This window comes from Delphinapterus leucas, chromosome 21 (assembly GCF_059928025.1).
Source record: "Delphinapterus leucas isolate spDelLeu-1000000601 "Yukka" chromosome 21, BTC_Dleu_Yukka2, whole genome shotgun sequence".
NCBI classification, from domain to species: Eukaryota; Metazoa; Chordata; class Mammalia; order Artiodactyla; family Monodontidae; genus Delphinapterus; species Delphinapterus leucas.
The window spans coordinates 12,045,605-12,068,814 of NC_143149.1; the positions used below are offsets into that span (position 1 = coordinate 12,045,605).

Genomic DNA, 23,210 nt, shown 5'->3' on the forward strand with positions numbered 1-23,210 from the left:
GTAATCTAAAAGAATTGATAACTTACAGTCCTCATTGCTGATCCCCCCGTGTTCATTTCATGACCAGGTGTTTAACAACTAGTCTGTTCCAGTCTGTCGGTATATCACCAGTCACAATTAAAGCTTGACTTTTCATTATCAGTGGAAAAAAATGTTCCTATTATGAGAATATGAAACTCAACAAAGAGTGAGATATTCTTACCCATCTTGGTACTCTTGCTTTCCTGTCAGTACAGTTTATACAGAATATAAACCGTATTTGTATTCTGGAGCCTCACTTGTAGTGCCACCCAAGCCCAGGCCATGGCTTTTGTTAAAGACGAGATCATAGACCATTCAGAGTCTTCTGTTAGTTCAGTAGTAAGACTCCTCTACACGGGTCCACCTCTGCTAGACCATGAGCACAGTTGATAATGGATATTTTTATTCACTCTTAGCAGAGAGTCACTGCATTCTGTTGTTTGAATAATTTTACAATAAATGAACAACTGATACCAAATTATATTATAGCGAGTGTCCGTATTTTCAAACCGTGGGTTACACTTTATATGTGATTTTTTAGCGTATTTCTATTTAATATTTAGGAATTAGGTCAAATTTCATGAATTTAACTTTTCGGTACGAAATTACGATGATTTTGCTTCAGATTGCTGAAGAGTAAGGTGATAACTTTATTTCTCATGAGCATTTTAGTAAAAGTTCCAGCCAGAGGACTGGCTTGAATCGTAATGTGTGAATCTGTTCGTCGCCCAGATAACGGGTTAACATGCCCAGGTTGCACCGATCACAGAGCACACCTGCTTGACCCTGAACGGTATTGTGTGTTGTTTCACCCATAGGTTAACCATGCAGAGAGAGGCCTCTGATGAAATTGTGGCTGAGGAAGGGGCTGAAGTGAAATTGGCAGAGGGCAGTTGCTGTGCAGAAGACATAAGCTCACGCCCGAGTGTGCCTGAGATGAATGAGGACACAAGTAAGACAGAAAACAACTGTGCCAACGACCTTGGGAGTCAGCCACCTGCAGGAGTGCCCGCCCTGGTGAGTGTTCTCAGCTGTCCCCTCCTGAAACTGGTCTCCTAGAGGCACCACGCAGACCAAGTCTGTCTCTTCAGCTATAACTCCATGTCAGGATTTTGTGCCAAAGCTGATCAGGATGGGCGTTTGTGGGAGTAGACCATAAGAAACATTGTAAATGCCTTAACCTTTTCTAATGGACCCCGAATACTCATTCTCCGATTAAGTTTCATATAAGAAGATAAATAGTGGCGTTTAGGGCTTCCCTGGTGGCGCAGTGGTTGAGAGTCCGCCTGCCGGTGCAGGGGACACGGGTTCGTGCCGCGGTCTGGGAAGCTCCCACGTGCCGCCATGGGCCCGTGAGCCATGGCTGCTGAGCCTGCGTGTCCGGAGCCTGTGCTCCGCAACGGGAGAGGCCACAGCAGTGAGAGGCCCGCGTACCGCAAAAAAAAAAAAAAAAATAGTGGCGTTTATCTCTCTGTAAATGTTCTGTGAATATTTACTGAAAGCATTTTCAGAATTTCCTGAATAACACCAGGATGCCTACTTAATTGTATTAAGTTTCATAAATGTTGTAAGTTTATTTCAATTTCAAACATGAGGTAAACGTGTAAAGCTCATTTTGGTTAGATGGGGCTCTGACTGAAACCAGTTCGGGAAGGTGGCAAATGGCTCGGTTTGGGCACAGATGCTATGTTACTAAGCAGGTAACTTTGCTGGTTAGTGACAGACATGTTGAGGCTGCCACCCCCAAAGGGGGAAACTTATTTTCAAGGTTTGAGGATGCTGGCAAACTTGGGAGTTTAGAAAATAACAGTTATTTATTTCTAAGAAAAATAATGTTATACCCTGACTGGAGACTTCATGTGTGTACATATATATATATATACATATATATATATACATACATACACACACATATACATACATACAGTCGGCCTTCTGTATCCGCGGTTTCTGCCTCCACGGATTCAACCAACCGTGGATCTGATTCAACCAACCGCTGATAGTAAACAGTACATGATTGGCTGAATGCGAGAATGTGGAGCCCCAGATACAGAGGGCCAGTTGTGGGACTTGAGCACCCACAGAGTTTGGTGTCCGGAACCAATCTCCCACGGATACCGAGGTATGGCTGTATATATAATTGCATGTTCTGTGTAAACCTGAGGTTTAACTAGTGTATTTTCATTTTCTTATATTTAGTTACTTTTATTGTTTACTCTGAAAAAAACTAATCAGAAAGTTGAATAACGTTTAATGATGAATTCTCAAATAAGGTTCTTTATAGAAGCACATTTACCCTCTGTAAATCTAAAGCTTCCTTTCTTTAGGTCTAATCTGTTAGCAGTGGTGCTGCCACTTATAGGTAACCCTGTTGGACAGTTATTATCCTACCCTACCTGAGGGTAACTTCCTAAGAACTAAGTAGAAAACCGCCTTCCCATCAGCAGAAAGACAAAGCCTGTCTCACAGAAGTGGCCCTAGTGCTAGATGAGTCTCTTGTAAGATTAGGTATTTCTTTCATACTTAGAAAGGAGCAAGAAACGTCTCCCCACTCCTGACAAATTACTGACTTCTAGGTTGATAAAGAGACAAATACCGACGAGGCGGGCAGTGCCGGTGTGGCGGTCCGCCCCAAAGACCGCAGCGGCCTGAGCTCCCGGCAGCGCCCCTTCGTGCGGAGCAGCGTGATCGTGCGCTCGCAGACCTTCTCCCCCGGCGAGCGGAGCCAGTACGTCTGCAGGGTAAGGCGTCTGCGGGGCGGGCATGTGCAGGGTGAGGCACGCAGTGCTCTTAGGGGGCTGCCGCCTCTCCCCGCCCCCTGCCAGGGAGTGGCCCGTTAGTGACAATAGACAGTGCCAGGGGATCTTCAAACTCGACTACAGATTCTAATGGCTAGAAATGCCATAAAATATACATAAAGTATCACACTCTGTTCTTTTTAGTTTGGGTGGTGGAATTTTTTTCTTTCCTCAGATTTAATGTCTCTTTGCTTCTAATGCCATTTATTTGGCAAATAAGTGACATTAAGGACCAGGCTGCTAAGTCTGTCTGGACCTCTGTGTGTATTTAGAAACTTAAAGCGACTCAAGATTTATGATGTCTTGTATATTTCTGCTGGGTATCATGCATGCTTCAAACCATGTTAGTCGGGCTCCCCTGGTGGCGCAGTAGTTGGGAGTCCGCCAGCCGATGCAGGGGACGCGGGTTTGTGCCCCGGGCCGGGAAGATCCCGCATGCCGCCGAGCGGCTGGGCCCGTGAGCCGTGGCCGCTGAGCCTGCGTGTCTGGAGCCTGTGCTCCGCAACGGGAGAGGCCACAACAGTGAGAGGCCCGCGTACAGCAAAAAAAAAAAAAAAAACATGTTAGTGCTGCTGAGTCAAAGATTGTGAGTTGGGTTTTAGGACAAAAGTCGCCTTTACTAATGCCTCCAGACACTGAATCAGATTCCTGGTTCTGTGGAGAATATTATGTGATTTGCATCAGTTTACCAAATTCTAGTTCCATAAGTATTTATGATTTATCGTAATTTAGATTTAACATTATAAAGTGGGTTAGAAAATACTTTCAGAATTCTAAACTTATTCAGTTCACCAAACATTTTTATTAAGCACCTGCTATTTATTAAGCACGTTGCTGGATCCCTGGGATTCGTCCATGAACCAAAGACCCAGAGCCCTGTCCTTGCGGGGCTTATGTTCTTGTGAGTTGAGCCAAACACTAAACATGATGAGTAAACTGTAAAGTCTCTTGGGCAGGGACCAGTGCTATGGAAAACAGTAGAGCAAGTTAAGAAAGGATGGAAATGTTGAGGATGAGGGTCGCAAATTTAAGTAGGTTCAGAGTAGACTTCACTGAGAAGGTGACGTTTCAGCAAAGGCCTGAAGCAGGTGAGGGAGTGAGTGTGGGCTGCCTGGGCTGGGCGTGTTCCCAGTTGTACATGCTGTGACTCCACTCTGACCTTGAGCTCTGTGCATTACACAAACCTTTCTTTTAAAGAATGGATAGTGCATATTAGCTAGAAATACAAGGGATAATTTTATTTCAAAATGTATATAATTTTCTTAACAAATGACCTATGATAACTGTAACCAAAAGGCAATTATTTAAAGAAAATCAAGTTATTTAAGAAAAGCAAGAAAACAGGGAAAATTTTGTTTGGGGAGGATTTTCTTAAAGAAATAAACTACCTTCTTTCTGTGATAAAGTTCTCAATTCCAAGCTTCCTCTAGCACATCGGTACGCACTGATTTCCTTTTCTTTTCTTTTCTTTTTTTTTTTTATCCTTTGTTGCCAGTTAAATCGAAGTGACAGTGACAGTTCAACCCTGGCTAAAAAATCACTATTTGTGAGAAACTCCACCGAACGGCGAAGTTTGAGAGTCAAAAGGGTATGTATTCCCTCAGCGGCATCCCCCTGTCCTGGAGCCACCCAGCGTCTTGCATATCAGAACATGAGCACCCGGGACTGCTGGGTGTCCTTGCTCCATGCTCTTGGGAACTGGGATGAAGCCACTGGGATTACGGAGACACAGCTGTTGTGTCAGTTACGGAGAAGGATGTGCTGGGGAGCGTTCATTCATCACCGGTGTGGAACCTCTGATAATGAAGGGTAAATCCACTTTGCAGCGTGGATGGAGCCAGGCCTGCCGAGTCGGGGGGGAGCATCTCTGCTGCCGGCTGCCTGGTCTCCACACCACGGCCAGCTCTCGAGCAGCTGTGGGGAGAGTGTAACACCTGGTGCCTTTCGTGAGGGGCAGACGTTCTGGAAAAGGAGGACACGGTTTTAGCAGCTTGCTTAAAAACAGATATTTTTAGAAGATTAAGATTAATGTAGATGGAAAAGCTCAAGCCAGGTTTTCCTGGAAGCCAGAGGTCTCTGGATGAGCTCGAAAGGGACGAATTTTAGATAAATTAAAATGTTGGACTGTTCAGAAATTCCTGTTTATTTACCAACAGCTGAACTCGTAATGGAAAGTTACTTGTTTACTAATAATTTGTTTCGTGCTAATTTCCGAAGCTGCTTTATTTCGGCTTAAAGCATGGTGTTCAGTAAAAATGCAGCGCTGTGCATACTAAGCTCTGCAGTGACGGGCAGGACCTCCTTGCCTGGAGGGGGTCTTCCGAGGGCACACGGGCGACTCCGGGTGCAGATAGAAGGGCGGAGTGAGCTCACCTGGTCGGGAGAATCAAAAACGCTTCGTGGGGAAGGTGTCTGGCCTTGACACCCACGTAAAATTTCTAAAGAAAGTGGTAGCTTTGTTTCAGGGATGGAGATGGATACTGGGTGCTGTTGGATGGATACTTGGTGGCCTGACATGGCACAGGGGCAGGGAAGCACATTCAGGGGATGAGGAAGGACCCAGCTCGGCCAGGCTTGGGCCCCGTGGGTGGGAGTGGAGATTGGAGGGTAAGTTGAGTCACTCTGGTTTAGTGCCACTGTGGGCAAAGTACTGGATGTGTGACTGGGCAACATGTAACTTCCTGGTTTAACTTCCTAGTTACTTGACAGTCATAAGCATCTTTCTTTTTTCTAAAGGTAAATATGCAAGCATTTCTTTAACCTCAGCATTTTCAGGACCTTTTGAAACATAGATCTTTCAGATTACCAAACTTTGTGCTTTAAAAGCACCTAAATTTCCATCATCTTGAATGAAAATTCTTCTCAACTCTTTTCTAAGTCCCCTGCATTTTTAAAAGCACATACTTTTAGAGGATGGTAGCACTCTTCAGAGAACTTTTAACCAGCAGTGTTTATGAATTGAGTGGAGCTGAAAAACAGTCGGGTTACTGATAAACTTAGTTTAATCCTGAAACACTGTTTAGGAGATCACTGTTAATAGCTTTTAAAGTGGGCAGATAGAGTTTGGTAGAAGTGAATGGGGAAGTGTATTCTGATTTAGGAGTTATAGCATGAGAACCATGTAGAGGTGAAGAGAACAAAAGATCTCCGGAGATCAGTGGAAGGCTCCCTGGCTGGGAAGGCGGCAGCCCGGCCAGCGAGGCATGAGGTTGGGGGGACCCATCGCCACATCTCTCCCCAGTTCAGTGACACCACACTGACAGCCTGAGAGCAGTCATGGCGGGGAGCATTGACACCAAGGAAATGGGCAGAATCTTACAAACCAGCGAGCCCGCTGTTACACACTTAACCAGCAGGCCGTGCCCACGGGAGCCTTTAGAAAGCCTCCATGTACCTGACAGCTGGGAAGGATTTCTGATCTTGAAAACATGAGTAGTACAGTCGAAGAGAGTGTGTGTCTAGATGATTCTTCTGTGTAATAAGTTTGTTAGAGCAGAGGTTGAACAAAGGGAAAGCTACTAATAAGAACATTAGAGAGTCTTGCAGCAGGATATGTTGGGCAAGGAGAAAGAGGAATCCGAGGAGACAATGAAAGCTATTCAGACCTGGGCTGCGGCTCTGAAATGAGAAGAGGGACAGACAGGCCTCTCCTTTCTGTCTGTCATGAGCACCACCATTGTTCCAGACCTTCCAGCTGGAATACCTGTCAGGTCTGAGTCCTTCTGTCTTGTATCAAATAGTACCTGTCTTTATTAGTAATCTCTTATTTTCCATTCCCACTGCCAACAGTCCAGGCAAGAAATGCCCTCCTTGTTTCCCTCTGCTCAGGGAGTCCTGCCCAGCCTCGTTTGAAGGCCTTTCCTCAAGCGAGTCTGACCCAGCCCTGAGTGATCTCTCCCTCCCCTGACTTCCTGGGACACAGAAGCCGCTGCCAGCAGACATGCATTCATACATATTCAGTAATTATTTCTTGATAAGTGGATAAGCTTGGCCCCAGAGAGAGCACAGTGGTTCAGGGGTGAAAGTACTGAATAGATATTAAGCGACGGGAAACCGAGGAAGGAGTCAAAATCCTAGCTCCCCTGAGCAGCTGTGTCCTGACCAGTGCGTGCAGAAATGATAAGAGAGAGGTGTGAGCTGCGGGGACGCAGGTGCGTGGCCTGAAATGGAGCAGATGTGAGTTTCTCATAATGTATTTGTCGTTCACAGAGGCCGGCTTCGTGCAGTAAATTGGTCCGGCTAAGCTAGGCTCTACCACGGTGCCAACTTCAAAACTCTCTGCGGTTTAAAACAATAAAGGCTCGTTTGCTGCTTACCTGCGTGCTCAGTGCAGGTGGGCCGGGGGCTCTGCTTGTCCTCCTTCAGGACCAAGCCCCCCGGCCTCCCCCCTCTAGGCCTTTGCTGCCCCTGTAACAGGGGTCAGGAGGTGCCACATCACTGCCACTCACCCCTCATCGGCCAAAGCAGGAAGCAGGCATAGTGCCCTCCTGTTAGGTGACCACCGACGTAATGAGGGTGTCGTGTTGTTTCCAACCCTCCAGACGGTGTGCCAGCCGGTGCTCAGAAGGGCAGCACCCGAATGCCCCGTGCGAACCTCTCTGGACCTGGAGCTGGACCTGCAGGCCTCGCTGACCCGGCAGAGCCGCCTGAACGACGAGCTGCAGGCCCTGCGGGGCCTGAGGCAGAAGCTCGAGGACCTGAAAGCCCAGGGCGAGACGGACCTTCCGCCGGGTGTGCTGGAGGATGAGAGGTTCCAGAAGCTTCTGCGACAGGCCGAGAAGCAGGTACAGAGCCCGGTGCTGCCGTGAGCTCCGGGGCGCTTACGTGGAGCTCACGTTGCCTAAAGCCCGCCGGGTAGAAGGTACTCAGCCTACACCTCAGTCTTGCTCGAGTCTTCAAGTCCTTTTTCTAGAACTTAGAACACATTTGTTCCCACTGTGTTTCCTCCTGCCTGGTGGCAGCCCTTGCATCCAATGATAGCGAAGAAAGAGCCCACAAAGCAAGGTGCGTTTGTACCATTTTGAGAATAATCTGATTCCCCTGAGTACAGATTTTTTTTATCTTTATTTTTGCCAACTCTGTATGTCTAGATAGATTATTGGAGTTATGTGCCTTTTTTTCTCGTCCCTGAAGTTTGTGCTCACCCGCTTTGTGAAAGAGAAACTGTTTCCAATTGTGCGCCTCTCATTCGGGCCACAGAAGTTGGTGAGAGCCATTGGCTTCTCTCCTGCGTGCTCGTAAGCCCCACGTCCACTCCTTATACGCGTGCGGACACACTGGCGCACATGCACACACACACATGCTGCCCTTTTGCATCCACCTTCCTCCCACCCACAGTTGAGGATTTGTGAGATTTTCAGCACCGTGGCCATAAAATGCCTAACGATGAGCAAACAGCCTTCCAATTGCCATAAAAAATACGGCTCCCGGGGAAACTGTGAACGGAGTCTAGCAGCAGAGCCCAGATCTGCCTGCCTTGTTAGGAAAGCTGTCAGGCCTCTGCGTCACTCTGCATAACCTTCCTCCTTTGTGGCTGAAAGTCTGTTTTGTAGCTCAGAATAAAAACTGAATCAGTTAGTGTCCTCGTGTATAGTACAACCCCCTTAGGAAGCAGAGCGAGCAGCTCAGGACTGTAATTAGGACGGATTGTGTTCCTTACTCTGTCAGGCTTCTTAACGTGACGGCAAATAAATCACTGGACCTTCCTGCAGGTCAGGCCCCCATCACGTAAACTGAAGGTTAATCACACTCTCCTGGAATCTGGGCCATAAAAACCGGCTTCCGATCCTCCTGAACCAGGCAGCTTATCGTGACTTGTTGGGTGAGAAGGGGAGAGGCGTGCTGAGGAAGGGCTGGTATTTTTCCAAAGGAGCCTCAGGTTGCTTACAAAGCAGAAATTTCTTTTTCTTCCTCTGAGTGTTTCCCTGTCAAAATGCCAGTTCTGTGACGCTAGGCTTCTTAAAAGCTTAAAGTAATACAGATGTTAACATTTGTAAAAGTTAGAATCTGCTAAGAAAATTATATGTCAGAAATATTAATACAGCTCATTCAACAAAAGAACTCAGTGACTACAGTGAAGTGCTCAGCACTGAGCCTCGACTGCCTGCAAAGCTGGTGACTATCGATTATTAACACCTGATGAAAATTTTATGATATATTTTAGCACCCAGACTTTTGGAGGAAGATATAGACCCGGGTACAGATATAAATACATAAACACAGAGACAAATGGAGTCTGCAGTAAAGTGTGTTCTTACTCAGTAGGGAGAGGAGGCTCTTCGTGTGTTGCATGGTGGTCGGTCTTATTTTGCACAGAACAAAGCCAAGTTTCAGAGTGACTCTGCAGCCACCACATAAATGCTGGTAGTTGGAAACAGCAGCGGCCAGCAGGCTACTTGGAGGGACCATCTTAATAGTGTGTACAGGAGATAAAATAGACCTCACACTCCCATTCATATGGAAGGGAACAAAATACTGAACAGGATCCCGGGGGCCTGTTGCATCTCTGATCTAGTAAAATACGCTTTCTTGGGGAAACGGGGCCAGGTTTTGTCCCCTAAGTATATCCGGCATGTACCTTCCTTCGTTGGTTTTTCCTGATCTCTCCGTTTGTTCAAGTCAGTAAGGAGATGGCCATTTTAAGATTGGTTTGTTCATCTTATAAGTTCCCCAAAATTAGAACAGCAGCAATATTTCAGTAGAATTACTAGTTTCCTAGTTGGATGTACCACATCATGGTAGAAGTCATTTCTTTGTGTCTGCTAAGTCAGTAGTTCCCAACCTGGCGCCTAGTGAAAAATCATCCGTTCGCTGAAGGTAAGACTTCACAAAGTAACTAAAATATCACATCTGTCCCCTTTGAATTTGAATTACACAATTTCAGAAGCTCCGAGTGACAGCTCACCTATCTCACCAATTCCAAAATAATCAAGAAAGAACTGCTACTTAAATATAGGCCACTTTTCTAAACAAAATCGTTCAAAACAAGGAGAGGAAAGGGGAGCAGTAAAAAATATCTGGAAAAGGGAGCCTTTGTGGTGAAAAAAATCAGAAGTTACTGCAGTAGAGTATTATCAGCGAAGTACCAACTAGGTTGTGCCCCACTGTAGCCTGTTTAGCTTTCCATAGAATGGTGTGAGGATAACTGAATCTTCATCAGTACTTGGCTGAATAAATAGTTTTTGTAAAATGTCATCTTTCCTAAAAGTGCCACAAGCATTTTTGCTTTCAAATTTAAACTGAGTTTAGTGCACTTTGTGTGTTGAGAATATTTTAAAATTTAGAAAGTTTTTTTTTTAGTTAAAAAATTAACATGTTGTAACAAAGCCAAATAATGCAGAAGTATATAAAGCAAAAAGTATTGATAGAAGTGCCCCTGAGTCCCACTCCCCAGGGATGACCTCTGTTGACTGTTATATGTCCTTCCAGCTCTTTTTTATGCCATGTATATGTGTCAGTGTTTGGAAGAGTTACAGAAAACTAGGGTCTGAAGACATACTGTTCCACACTTATTTTTTTCCCCACTTAATTCTAGTCATGTAAGATGAACAGCTTTCCATATTTGTGTATGTTGCTGAAATTGATTGTTTTAAGGCATTTGTAATACACATTATGAATATATCATATCATGTTCATTTAATCATAAATATATCATAACTATTTCATTACTCTACTAATGATAGTTTCCCAAATTTCAGTCATGGACTGTGGAAGTGAACACTCCTATACATTTTGGGACACCTTTCTTGTTTCAGTAGCGTTTCCGAAGCACGAATAGAGTTCTAGTAGTAGAATTGCTGTTTGTATCCGTTCGGCTGTGAACCAGTCAGACTGGTTCTTGTCTTTGTCTTGTCTCTTAAGCCGGAAGACCTTGCTCTTTACTCTGAAGTTTATAGCTGCCTGTGTTAACAACACAAGCACAGCAGTCGGCTTTTTCAAGTGCAGAAGGGTCCCAGTGATGGGACCATCAGCTTGCTGCAGGCTACAGGCACCACCGTCAGCAAAGCCACTTTTCCTTCCATCTCTTTGTGCCGACTACTTAGTTCTGATCCCGAGCTGATCTGTCTTGTAAGACTTGAAGCTGCAAACCACCAGTATTCTAAATTTCCTCACCCATTTCCTTCACAGGTCCAGCTGCCCCACCATGACCAGTGGCCTCCACTGAGCAGGAAATTCTGTTACCGTAGCGCCCCACTTGGGAGGTCATGGGGAGAAGGTGCCCAAATGAGTGGAGTCTCCCCAACCCCTGACTCAAATTAATAGTGTCCCCTCCCAATACACACGCCCGCCCCTCCCTGCCAAGGGCTGAGCGCAACTCACAACACGTCCTCCTGGGAGTAGAAGCCTCTGTGGAAACTTACAGGCTGGGATGTGTTCTGTCCCCTCCCTGAGATGTTTACAGTCTGGTAGTTTTGAGAAGGGTATCACTTTGTAAAAAGCTCTTTGAGCTGCACACGCGTCTGTGTGCACTTTTTTGGTATGTCAATTCTACTTCAGTAAACAGCTTTTAAAAGGTCTAAGATGGAAAAAAAAAGGGGTTGAAAAGATGAATAAGAGGTTGAAAGTGTATTCTCCAAAATGTTAACAGTAGATATTTCTTGGACATGGTGCTGTAAGTAGTTTTTAATTTCTCTTTTGGTGGGTGGAGAGGGGGGCAGTTACCAGGTGTTCCAGATGTAACAAGATGATCCCACATTGCCTATGTGGTAAGATTTTTAAAATGCATTAACACACACTTGCCCCGACCCAGTAGCTGCTCCCTGTGGGCATGAGGTGGACGCATGGGTGTCGTCCTGCTGGGCTGGCCTCCTGACCTGAGCCCGGCGTCTTTCAAGCCTTAGAGCACACCTTTGGGAATCTCTAATTAATGTTCTGGGGGGCTCTGTGTTTTCATTTCCTTACCAGGCCGAACAGTCCAAAGAAGAGCAGAAGCAAGACCTGAACGCAGAGAAGCTAATGAGGCAGGTGTCCAAGGACGTGTGCCGGCTTCGGGAGCAGAGCCGGAAGGTGCCCCGGCAGGTGCAGTCCTTCAGGTGAGCGCCTGTGGGATGTGCGGGGCTGTCTCCGAATCACGCAGGCCTGCACCGCAGGGTGGCTGGCAGGTGACACGTGTTAGGATGTGGGACACCACGCCCTCTGCTTCCGGTTTGATGTGTGTGTTTCCCTGAGCTCATAGACCCTGCCGGCCACAGTCCTGACTCCGTTTGAGCCCGGCTCCCCGGGGACCCGGGGTGTCCCCAGCTCTTAGAAGCAGTTAGACATCTCATTGAGAAATCTTAACGCAGAAAACAAAAAGGTACAGAAAATTCACCTGTCTTCGGGGTTTTGCTGTTCCCTCCCTGGACTGTTCCTCAGGCCCCGTGAGCCATGCACGGGGCTGGGCCCAGGCACCCAGAGAAGGGCAAGCGCCCCTGGCCTTACGGAGGCTCCAGTCTGTGTGAGGAGGGTGGGCAGTGCCATGCGGAAGGAGCCCCCTGAAGGCCAGGCGGGGTCCCGTGAGGGCAGACGCTGGGCCTGCGGGAGCGCACGGGAGTCTAAGAGGCCGTACAGGGTAGAAGAATGGGTACGCGTGTGTCAGGCACCAGGGGTGGTGGTTTTGGAAAGGGCATCGGGGCAGGGACAGAGGCACAGAGCCTTAAAGGTCAGAGCCAGTGGGTGAGCCTGTCGACCGCACAAGGCCCCGTGTGCTGTGTCGAAGCTTCCAGCGCTGGCTTTGAATGGTGGGGGACCAGCAGGGGTCTCCAAGCGCAGGAGTGAGTGAGGGCGTTAGAGGCATTGTGGAGAGCGGCCGGGCAGACCCTGGAAAGGGGAGGCCAGGCAGGCGATAGGAGGGTGACGGGAGGTGGGCAGACGGAGGGGTGCTAGGGGGCGGGGAGAGTTCTGCTTTTGGACATACCAGCCTACCAGTTCCCGTAGGCCAGCTTGGGAAGCTATGGTCAGTAGATAAGTAGAAATAAAAATCTGAAGCCAGGATTAAGGATCAGATGGGAGATAAAAATGGGAGTCTTCGTCTCACATGTGGTGGTTCCACAACAAACGTGGGTCTGACATCCTGGAAAGTGTGAGAAGGTGACCAGGACAGGAGACTGTCGAGACTAAGAAGGAGTGGCCAGCGAGCTAGAAGGAGAACTGGGGAGCGTGGTCCTGGAGCTGAGCGGGGAGGGTGACAGGTGCTGTCAAAGGCAACAGCAAAGAGGATTGAGACACTCCCCAGGCTGGGGGCCCCTGGTGACCATCCTGTGACAGTTTCAGTCAAGTGAGAGGGGGGCAACGGGAGAGGTGTGGTTTTATTGGTCTGTGGTGTGTGTGTGTGTGTGTGTGTGTGTGTGTGTGTGTGTGTGTGTGTGTGTGCGTGCTGTGGAGGAGTCTGTAGGAGGCTCTTGGCTGAAGAGGTAGAAGCCCAAGGAGCATGTCTGACGATATGGGGTGGAGAGGGCTCGTTAGGAAGGGATGGGTTTGGTGCCAGAGGACGCAGTGGGAGTTCCTGCTGTCCTGAGTGAGTCGGGTGCGGGGGAAGGAGACGGGTCATGGCAGGCTCAGACTCTCTTTAACGTGATGGCTTATAGTAAAGAGTCAGCTTTTTCCTGTCTCCATTCAGCTCCAGGGTCGCTCTTGTAACTTTCAGAGGATACTGCTCCTTGGATTTCTAGAACTGCAGGGTGGTGCGGGGAATCCTCTCGTGCCTTTGGTGCAAGAAACACTGTCCAGAGGAGAAGTCATCCAACCTCAGCTGCTGCTAAAACCCGAAATAAATGTTTATAAACACTCGCTTAGCACCCAAAGCCAAGCCTATCACCAGACAGGTGATGAAGGAGAGGGAGATGGACCGGGATACGGCAGCTGCTCTGGAAGTGCGCCGAGGCCTGGGACACTCTCCCTGAGCTGCTCTCTCAAAGCCCAGGGCTCCCTGCTCTTCCGATTTGCCGAGGGAAGGTAGAAACCAGGAATTTTATGTGAAACATCTCAAGCATAGACACTTACAGCTAGTTTGTGTGTTTAAAAAGCACCGCGTGAGCCAAAGTAATTCGCTTGCGGGAAGACCCCAGTTTCAGGTTCTGCCTTCAGTGACATCGTGACTACTTTCACTCGCCCCTTTAATTCTTAATTTTATCTCATAGAATTGAGCAAACGGAAAGGACGCTGTAGCACAAAAATAACTCTCCTTCCACCTTGCCCAGGGTTTTCATGCTTCCCTCCTTCTCTCTCCTTTCCTTAGAGGTAGAGCTTTTCCGCCTCAGTTCTTGCATCATAACCCCACGCTCCCGCACCATCTCACCCCCAGTTTATCGAAGGAGGGCCAGTGCTTTATTCCTCCTTAGGGCTTCCAGTGTGGCCCCACGTGGGGAAGCCCCTCAGCAGCCTGTGTTGAGGGGAGACTGTTCGATGTGAAGGCTTCTTAGAGGCTAGACGTACTGGTCCTGCCCTTGGCGGCTCTACAACCCTAAAACCTTACTTTCTTGACACTCTGCTAAGCTCTGAAAACCCTCCCGCCCCTTCTTTCTCAGCCTCTCCCTCTCAGGTTGTTTCCACTTATCCCCGCGTCAGGATGCGGCAGATCTGCCTTTAAGACAGTCAGGCTCCTTCTCTTGCCTCATCTGAGCCCTGGTATCCATCGCTCATTATTGTGCCCTTACCTTAGCATGGTACTGAGTTTAAAGAATTCTTCCCGGATCGTGTACTTTCCTGTGAGGATTCTGGCCCCTAGAATCCTCTACTCCCTGGTCTAGAAATGCTCAGACCTAGACTGACACGCTCCCTCCACCCCCCCGCCCCAGCGGTTTAAAACCTGTCTGAGGTTGGAAATGCCTGTGTCGACCGGTGGTTACCGTGGGTCAGAGCTGCCGTTCTCCTTTATGTCCTTCCGTAAAAAGGCGAAGACAGTCTTGATTTTAAATGGAGCTCTAGCTAAGGACAAGATCTCCCATCCGGGCCTGTGGAGCCAGCGCTGGCGTTCTTGGGACTATTTTTAACGGGCATAGAGCATTTTCAACATCCTATTGAAGTCGGTGTATTTCTCACCCCGGCTGTAGGGAGAAGATTGCCTACTTCACCAGAGCAAAGATAAGCATCCCGTCCCTGCCGGCTGATGACGTCTGATCACATCGCTGACGAGATCGTGTTTTCACCTCTTCATTTCTTAGGGAGGGCAAAAGACTGAACGTTTTCTCGTTTGAGGTTTTGTTTTTTGTTTTGGGGGGTTTTTTGTAATATAACTGTCAATTCTTAAAGAGCTTTTATTTCACATCAGATTTTTCAACATGTTAATTTGTAAAGTACCTTGAATGTAATTCTTACCTGTTTAAAAAAAGAAAAAAAAAATCAGATAACCAAAACAGGATCATCTGGTACACAGATGTACAGTATACGTGTATTGCCAATGGGCTTTATTTGGTAAAAATGGAATAGAGGCGGGACCCAGCATGTATCCTATTGAACCGGCTGTGGAGAAATAACTCAGCTGAGCAGCATGCGGTTTTCGCTTTTCCTTTGTTTTCCCATGGGCGACTATGAAGCCGGCAGTGGCGCCAGGCGATACTTGGTGCCAGAGGGCAGCTCGTTCGGCGTGAGGTTGAACTTGAGCGTGAGCTTCAGCGCAGAGTCCCGGGTCCACCTGAAACAGGTGCTGCGTTCATTTCCGTCACCCCTGTCGGAACACTTTGTTTCCTTAAAACAACTGCCTTTTTTTGTCCTTGTCTATTTGTCTAAAGAAAACAAAAACAAAACGCTGAGTGCAGGAAGGCAAGAATGCAAAGGAGCAGTGCTCCAGCCACACTACAGACCCCGTGATTTAGGACTTTAAGGGCGGGGAGATGAAAGCAGAAAGCCAGTCCGCCTCAAATACACTAAAGTCAGCACGTCAGTGAGCGATGCTGCTTCTCACTCAGCCTGGCTGTGCGTCAGTGTCCAGATGTGAGTGTCTGGCTTGCACCAGTCATGCTTCGTCCTAGGTGTGAGGATGGTACCAAGTGGGTGAAGGGAGGGGCCCAGGGTGCTGAGGACACACAGTGCTGGTACTGTGGAGGGAAACACATTAGCATCACTTGCTGAAACCAGGAACAGAGGAAAGGGTACCTCGATTGAATCAAGATTGCCAAAAAATTTTTAAATACTTCAGTAAACAGATCTCTAACATTTACTAGACATTACTTTGCAGCTGTCATTTTTAGGGAATCCTATCTGTAACTTGTGGTAAGGAGTTGGGAGGCAAAGAGAAGAGAGTGCCTGGGGAGATTATTAATTTGAAGTAAAAGCTGAGTCATTTGTAAAATATAAATAAATATATATTCCAGACAAACAAGATGGAAACTGACTAAAGTTTCCTCCAGTGGAGAATTTTAGCTTACCCAACCCAAGCACTTCTTAAAAGAAACAAATCCCCAGGTTAGCTCTGCCAGCATAAAAGGCTTTTAAAAGAAATCGTTTTATGCAAATTAAACCATGCATGTTACTCGGTCTGTAATACTGGAAGAGGCAATGTTTGGTGAGCCATCTTATGTAACAAGTGAAATCATTTTTTTTTTTTTAGAGATGAAAACATCATCTTAAAGGAATGGGCCCCTTAAAAAAAAGAAACACAAGTTCTATTCCTAAGCTAGAGTCCTCGTTGGTAAGAATATTTATTTGAAAGTAATTACACATGTTTTGGAAGGTTCATTTTATCAGAATCAAAATTCAGATCAAGCCATTTCTGAGCCTAGAACTGTAATGACTTTTTCCTAAGTGTCCCACCATTTATATACAAAAGTCTTTGAAGGAATAACTGGACGTGACACTACTTTGAACAAAAACCAGCCTCGTGAATTGACTGAGCACAGTCCTTGCAGGCGGCCCAGTTCATCCTGTTAGGTGACCAAGGAGAACTGGAGGAAGAGCACCGTTCATCCTTGTCGAGGTCAAATGTGAAAAACAGAAGTTTATTTAATGTAGAGTTAAATGAAGGTCAGCTGTTTTCAGCTTCTTAGTTTGACCATGAAAATGTTTATAGGATTATATGTGGTTGTACCGTACGATTTTATTTTCTTCATTTATTTATTTACGGTCTTATTTATGTTCTGTTTAATATATAGTTCGGTTCTGGCCATCTTAAATGTTTGACACAGAAGGGGCTATATTGGAATATTTACAGCTTTATAAATTCCATCAGATTAGCTGTTAACTTTTTGTACGACAAAGAGTTTCAGACAAGCATAAAAGAATAAAATCTGTCTCAGGCTGGTAGTTAGCAGTTGTGACCAAGATGCTTTTGGTTTCATTTTACAGCATTTGCTCATTTCTAACATGAGAGACAAACTTAATATAATCCTTTTTCACTCTTTAAAAATCAGCAATAGTGTTATGTATTTATAGGCAGCTTTTAACAATCCTGTCATATTTGTACTAACCCAAATGATTCACAGTGACAAAACATTTTAATAACTTGCTCACAAAACCATATGGACAACATGAATTTTAATATTATAAGTACTATTTTTTAAAGGTAGAATTTATTCTTCACAGGGTAAAAAGAATGTAATATTTAGTTCTCAAGTTTGAATTATCAGTATGTTATTACAATTTTGTATATCAGAATCTAAGTGTTACAGGTACAAAAAGAATATTGCTAGCCAAATGAACAAAGTTTAGCTGGATCTCTGTAGCATGCAAATCAAATAAATTTAAAATCTTTTTTTGCTATTACTTTATATTGTATTAAATATCAAAAGCTCAGGACTGAACTAAATATTTAATCAGGTTAAATTCTGAATATGTTTCTGTTTTAATTTGTCTTGTTTGTAAAAGTATGCAAATACATCACATAGATTAACTCTGGTTTCTGCACTTTTCATGTGTTTGTGGGTGGAAAAAAATTCAGTGTTTTCTTTTTAAAACAAAGATACATATTACCTAATACTTTATTTCAGTGTCATTTATTGTTCAGTGAATTTCCCTGACTGGCGCAAACACAAAAGTTTACTTGAACTATATACCAAACAAATATAAAATCTTTCATGAAGAATTCCCCAAGTTTGGTGGCTTCCCTGGTGGTGCAGTGGTTAAGAATCCACCTGCCAATGTAGGGGACACGGGTTCGAGCCCTGGTCCAGGAAGATCCCACGAGCTGCGGAGCAACTAAGCCTGTGCACCACAACTACTGAGCCTGCGCTCTAGAGCCCGTGAGCCACAACTGCTGAGCCCCCGTGCCACAACAACTGAAGCCCAAGCGCCTAGAGCCCGTGCTCTGCAACAAGGGAAGCCACCGCAATGAGAAGCCCGCGCACCTCAACGAAGAGTAGCCCCCGCTCGCTGCAACTAGAGAAAGCCCGCGCACAGCAACGAAGACCCAATGCAGCCAAAAACCAACAAAATAAAATAAATAAATTAAAAAAAAAAAATCCCCAAGCCAGCAGCTTGCTGTGAATAGTTCTTGGTTGGACCATATATATTGCTGGTTTTCTTTTAAAGGGGGTAGGGGACCTGCCCACGCCCCCCAGTCCCGACCCACAGTCGCCTTGTGGCTGCAGCATCTACTACAGAGCACAGGACACAAGCAAAAGGACGTCGGTGCGGTAGATTTTACATGAATCTTTAAAACACAGGACCGCCCTCCTCTGCTCCTGACACAGTAAAGAAGACGTGAATGAGCGGAAGAGTCTCCATAGAGGCACTGAGGTCTCCAATTTAAAAAGAGATGATGTGTCCCCGATGCGCACCTCTCAAGCTTTCAGAGAGCCAGCAATTTTTTAAAATATAATCAGATGTCATACCTTTTAAAAAAAATAAGCAGCCAGACTTTAGTTTCAGTGTAATAGGTGATCTTAAACACTTGAAAGAAGTCAATGATCAGCAGTAACATTTCCAATTGCCGAATGATTCATCTTTATTAAATAACACCTTCAGAAGATGTGTAGGTACTAACACAATGTTTTATTTACCGGTTCTGTGCAATCACTGAATCTATTTTAAAACTGAGAAAACTCATCCCCAGTAATGAGTATGATTACTGTTAAGTCTTGATTGGTTTTGGTCTCAGAGTAGAAGATAAAAGTGGTTTACCATCTTAGAAAGAAATGACAGTTTCAGAAGTGAAGGGAAAATGCATTTTAGAAAATCGAAAGCATAGTGAATGGGTTACTGTGTAACAGGAAATCCTACCAAATCATCTGAGGGCACCGCTGATCCCTTCTGGCTTAGTTTCAGGTGAGTGGTTTTCATCTCCAGGTGTAGACGGTGTGGCGGCGTTTCTGCCACTGCATAGTGGCCGGAAGCCAGGGCCCAGGCGGCCCAGTTTAGCAGACACCCTCCGAGCAGGAGAGAAAATCCAGCAAACCAGCCGATAAAGAGGGCCTCCCCAAACTCCCACCTGGGCACAATCTCGGAGATGGTCTCATCCCAGAACTCCTGGACTGTCCTGTGGGCGACCCAAGAGACAGGAACAAGGGCTGTGACGCCTGCTGTCCAGAACAGAATTCCTCCCAGAATTAACAGCTGCTTCTTGACATCCTGCTGTCTCTCTCCAATTCTCAAGCAGTCCAGGCCAAACCCCGAGACCAGCAGGCCCAGGAATCCCAGGCAGTTTGAGAGGAGCATTAAAATCCTGGAGATCCTGAGCTCAGCGGGCTAAGCCAGGATAGAATTGCATCCCCACTTCCTCTTGGGTGACGCAGGTCTGCCAGAGTCCCATGGTCAAGTTTTCCATTTCATTTAAGTCCAGGTTGAGATTTTCCCATGTGGCAGGTAGTTTGTAAGACAGGATAAAACCCATCCCAGCAAAGATAGTGAAATTCCCGCTAATTGTGCCACAGCTCTAAATACTAAAGCCACTATAAAATCCTGTGACCTTAGCCAGACCAACCCCTGCCTTTCAGTGGCTGTGAAAAGAAGTGTGACACTTGTGTTATCGCTTGCAGAGCTCAGAACTATTTTTTCATTGTGTATATAGGAGGATTCTTGCCAGAGTTGCTATCGTTCAATTCTATGTTGAATAGTTTTCAGAAAAGGATAGGGAAATAATTCTGCAAACCAGTAATGACAAGGTGTGGCCAAGATCACGTTCACGTCCTATAGGATGCATTTTGTAGTAGGCAGTTTGTCCCCGAAATAACATTAAGTAGTAATAATCCTCTCATTGTTAAAGTATAAATGGCTTTCACGTTCCCAACCTTTCTGTCAAGTCAAAGAATTAAGAAGTCTCCATGCAAGATGTTTAATTGACAGTTTGGTTCAACTCCTGCTACTTTATATCTTACTAGTTGCACCTATCAGATTTTCATCTGTTAAGAGGTCTCATTTCAATACGCATACTGTGGTTATAACTGAGTGTTATCATTTTTAAAAACAGGTTCAAGAAAAGTATTTCTTAACCAAATAAATCAATCTCAGAAATCTCTTCTGTAGACCTTAAATCAGGCTTTTCTTTTCTTTTTTTAATCTCTTAGGCTACATATACCCAATAACATATGAAACGATTCTGAACTAAATATCAAGTCTGTTTACTTCCACGCCTTCCTGACAGCTTCACACACAGGGACATAAATGCTTGCTATATTTTTGTTTCTTTGCTTAAATATGCTTTCTATGCCGTGGAAAAAGTAAGCAGTAGGACTGCGTAGGTTAGAATCAGCGCCTCTGTTGGTTCATCCCCATGCGTGTAACTTTTAACTGAACAAAGGAAAATTTTTATTAGGGCAGATGAGCTGGATATTAAGCAAAATATTTTTGGAATTGTTTATCTTTCTAAAGTACGAAGCTTTTGAGGGAAGAGACGAGAAGAGATTGGCCAGTATTTTAAATCTGAGAGTATCACAATGTACTGAAAACCTGCAGCCTCATAAAGTCCTGCCACACAGGCTTCCTAGCAATTTCCTAAACACAAACCACCTCTGTTCAAGAAAGACCAAATCGTTGTTGTGGAAATAGCACTCTGGATAGGCTGAGCGTGTGGTTTTGCTAGTACAGAATGCTTAAAGGATTTCAGATTGTTAGGTTTTTTCTTTAGGAAACAGGAACTAATTATCAATTTCAGCTACCAACAAAGCCAAAAAAACATTTCTAATATCAAATGAACCCAGTAAAGCTAATTAGTGCTCTCTTGGACAACCGCCACCAAATTTTGATTTAAATACCCAGATGAATGAAATTTTGTTTTGTTCATGCCTATGTAATGCTTACCACATCATTTTCTTTTAGATATAAGATTTGCCTCTTTCTTACTTCTCCAGGTTTTGGGGGGATGGGGTATCTAGGATAGAAAAGTCATGATTTAATGTATTTAATGAGAAGATGTTAGCATCACAAATATAGTTACATAACAAAGAACCCTTTATCATGTGGACCGTCACAGTTGATATAGGGAGATACACCTCTCTGGTCTCATCAAAGTCTTACACTGAAGGATTGGCAGTTCCATTTTCCAGGTATGAACACTGAGTTTGCATTTCTGCCACTGCATAGTGGCCGGAAGCCAGGGGAATCTGGGTCCCGCAGGCGGCCCAGTTTAGCAGACACCCTCCGAGCAGGAGAGAAAATCCAGCAAACCAGCCGATAAAGAGGGCCTCCCCAAACTCCCACCTGGGCACAATCTCGGGGATGGTCTCATCCCAGAACTCCTGGACTGTCCTGTGGGCGACCCAAGAGACAGGAACAAGGGCTGTGACGCCTGCTGTCCAGAACAGAATTCCTCCCAGGATTAACAGCTGCTTCTTGACATCCTGCTGTCTCTCTCCAATTCTCAAGCAGTCCAGGCCAAACCCCGAGACCAGCAGGCCCAGGAATCCCAGGCCGTTTGAGAGGAACATTAAAATCCTGGAGATCCTGAGCTCAGCGGGCAAAGCCAGGAAAGAATCAAAGTCCTTGCATTGCATCCCCACTTCCTCTTGGGTGACGCAGGTCTGCCAGAGTCCCACGGTCCAGTTTTCCATTTCATTTAAGTCCAGGTTGAGGTTTTTCCAATGTGGCAAAAAAGTTGTAATAATGGATAAAACCCATCCCAGCAGAGATAGCAAAATTCCAACGAATTGCATTGCTACTCTAAAGACTAAAGCCATCGAAACAAATCTTAGGACCCTTGCCACCTCTATAGGAGCTGCTGTCTTGTGGTGGACAGTAGCGTGACAATCTTGGTTCGATACTGCCCGGGGAATATAAGTTTTGGTCGTTAACTCTTTGGGCACTCTGAAATGCGTTTTTGTTCTTCTTGAATATAATGTTTCATGTAAAGGACGAAGGACTCTGTTAAAACTATGAGTTAGGCTTTCTGATAAGGATTTGATCTGTTACCTTCCAATTTGCTTGGTAAAATTATATCCCCAATGCTTGATGATTATATAAGTCTAAGGATGAACAAAGAGCGCTCTATGACCCCTCACCCTAAAATACAACAGAAATCTTTGTGCTTCAATATGGATTAATTAGATTTTAAGTGGTGATAAAAGGCCAGCTCTTTCTACAACAGGACCTCATTGTAATAGCTGAATCTGAGATTTCAGAGATGCAAAACAAGACCTTGTAAAGAAAGGTAGACTGTTTCCCTATAATCTTTATTATTCTCAGGCTTCCTTAACCTACACAAGAACCTGGCCCAGGTTCTTGACTGTCACAGGGACTCAGTTGGGACTTGGCAGAAGACTTTCCCTCAGATTCCTTTGCAACATAGAGGCTGGTTCACTGGGTGAAGTAAAATGACGAGGCTGAGGCTGTGCCCATAGGTACTGAGGGGAGAGGGGGTATCTCAGGAAGCTCTGGATTTCATCCTGAGATTTTCTCCATCCTTGTTAAGGACTTGGGGTAAAACGTAATTTCTTAGTGTCCAGGAGGTGTTGTTTTTTGTTTTTGTTTGTTTTTGTCTAGAGCTGAGCTGTCTTCACTGTCATTGAAGCCACAAAGACAAAGCAGCACCAGGCACGACAACTCCTGCCAGTTCCAAGACAAAATAGCCACCATGGGGCTGACCTTCGAGGCGTCATCTTGTTTGTGTGGGTTTTTTTTAATAAATTTATTTATTTAATTTATTTATTTTTGGCTGCGTTGGGTCTTCGTTGCTGTGCAGGGCTTTCTCCAGTTGCGGCGAGCGGAGGCTACTCTTCGCTGCGGTGTGCAGACTTCTCACTGCAGTGGCTTCCCTTGCTGCGGAGCACGGGCTCTAGGTGCGCGGGCTTCAGTAGTGGTGGCTCACAGGCTCAGCAGTTGTGGCTCACGGACTCTAGAGCACAGGCTCAGCAGTTGTGGTGCATGGGCTTAGTTGCTCTGCGGCATGTGAGATCTTCCCAGACCAGGGCTTGAACCCGTGTCCCCTGCACTGGCAGGCGGATTCTTAACCACTGAGCCACCAGGGAAGTCCTTTGTTTGTGTTTTTGATTGAAGCCACACCTGAGTGCATGCTTCTGCCGAACAGGACCCTCTCTGCAGGGCCTCACA

The 23,210-nt window shown here is 45.7% G+C and overlaps 2 protein-coding genes and 1 pseudogene across 2 annotated transcripts in view; 1 reads left to right on the forward strand and 2 right to left on the reverse strand.

Annotated features, from left to right (window-relative positions):
- The window catches only part of WWC2 (WW and C2 domain containing 2), a 164,209-nt gene extending 146,503 nt beyond the window's left edge, over window positions 1-17,706 (forward strand). The window contains exons 18-23 of the mRNA XM_022570913.3: window positions 840-1,038; window positions 2,598-2,762; window positions 4,315-4,407; window positions 7,361-7,603; window positions 11,724-11,851; window positions 14,849-17,706. Coding sequence (XP_022426621.1) covers window positions 840-1,038; window positions 2,598-2,762; window positions 4,315-4,407; window positions 7,361-7,603; window positions 11,724-11,851; window positions 14,849-14,915 — 895 coding nt within the window. The 3' untranslated portion in view covers window positions 14,916-17,706. The remainder of the gene's footprint in view (window positions 1-839; window positions 1,039-2,597; window positions 2,763-4,314; window positions 4,408-7,360; window positions 7,604-11,723; window positions 11,852-14,848) is intronic.
- An 872-nt stretch (window positions 17,707-18,578) lies between these two features.
- On the reverse strand, window positions 18,579-20,097 carry LOC111173349 (claudin-22-like; annotated as a pseudogene).
- A 618-nt stretch (window positions 20,098-20,715) lies between these two features.
- On the reverse strand, window positions 20,716-22,341 carry LOC111173597 (claudin-24). Its single transcript, XM_022571409.2, has one exon. The coding sequence runs from the start codon at window positions 21,839-21,841 to the stop codon at window positions 21,179-21,181; it is 663 nt and encodes a 220-aa protein (XP_022427117.1). The 5' UTR covers window positions 21,842-22,341; the 3' UTR covers window positions 20,716-21,178.
- Between the last annotated feature and the right edge of the window lie 869 nt (window positions 22,342-23,210).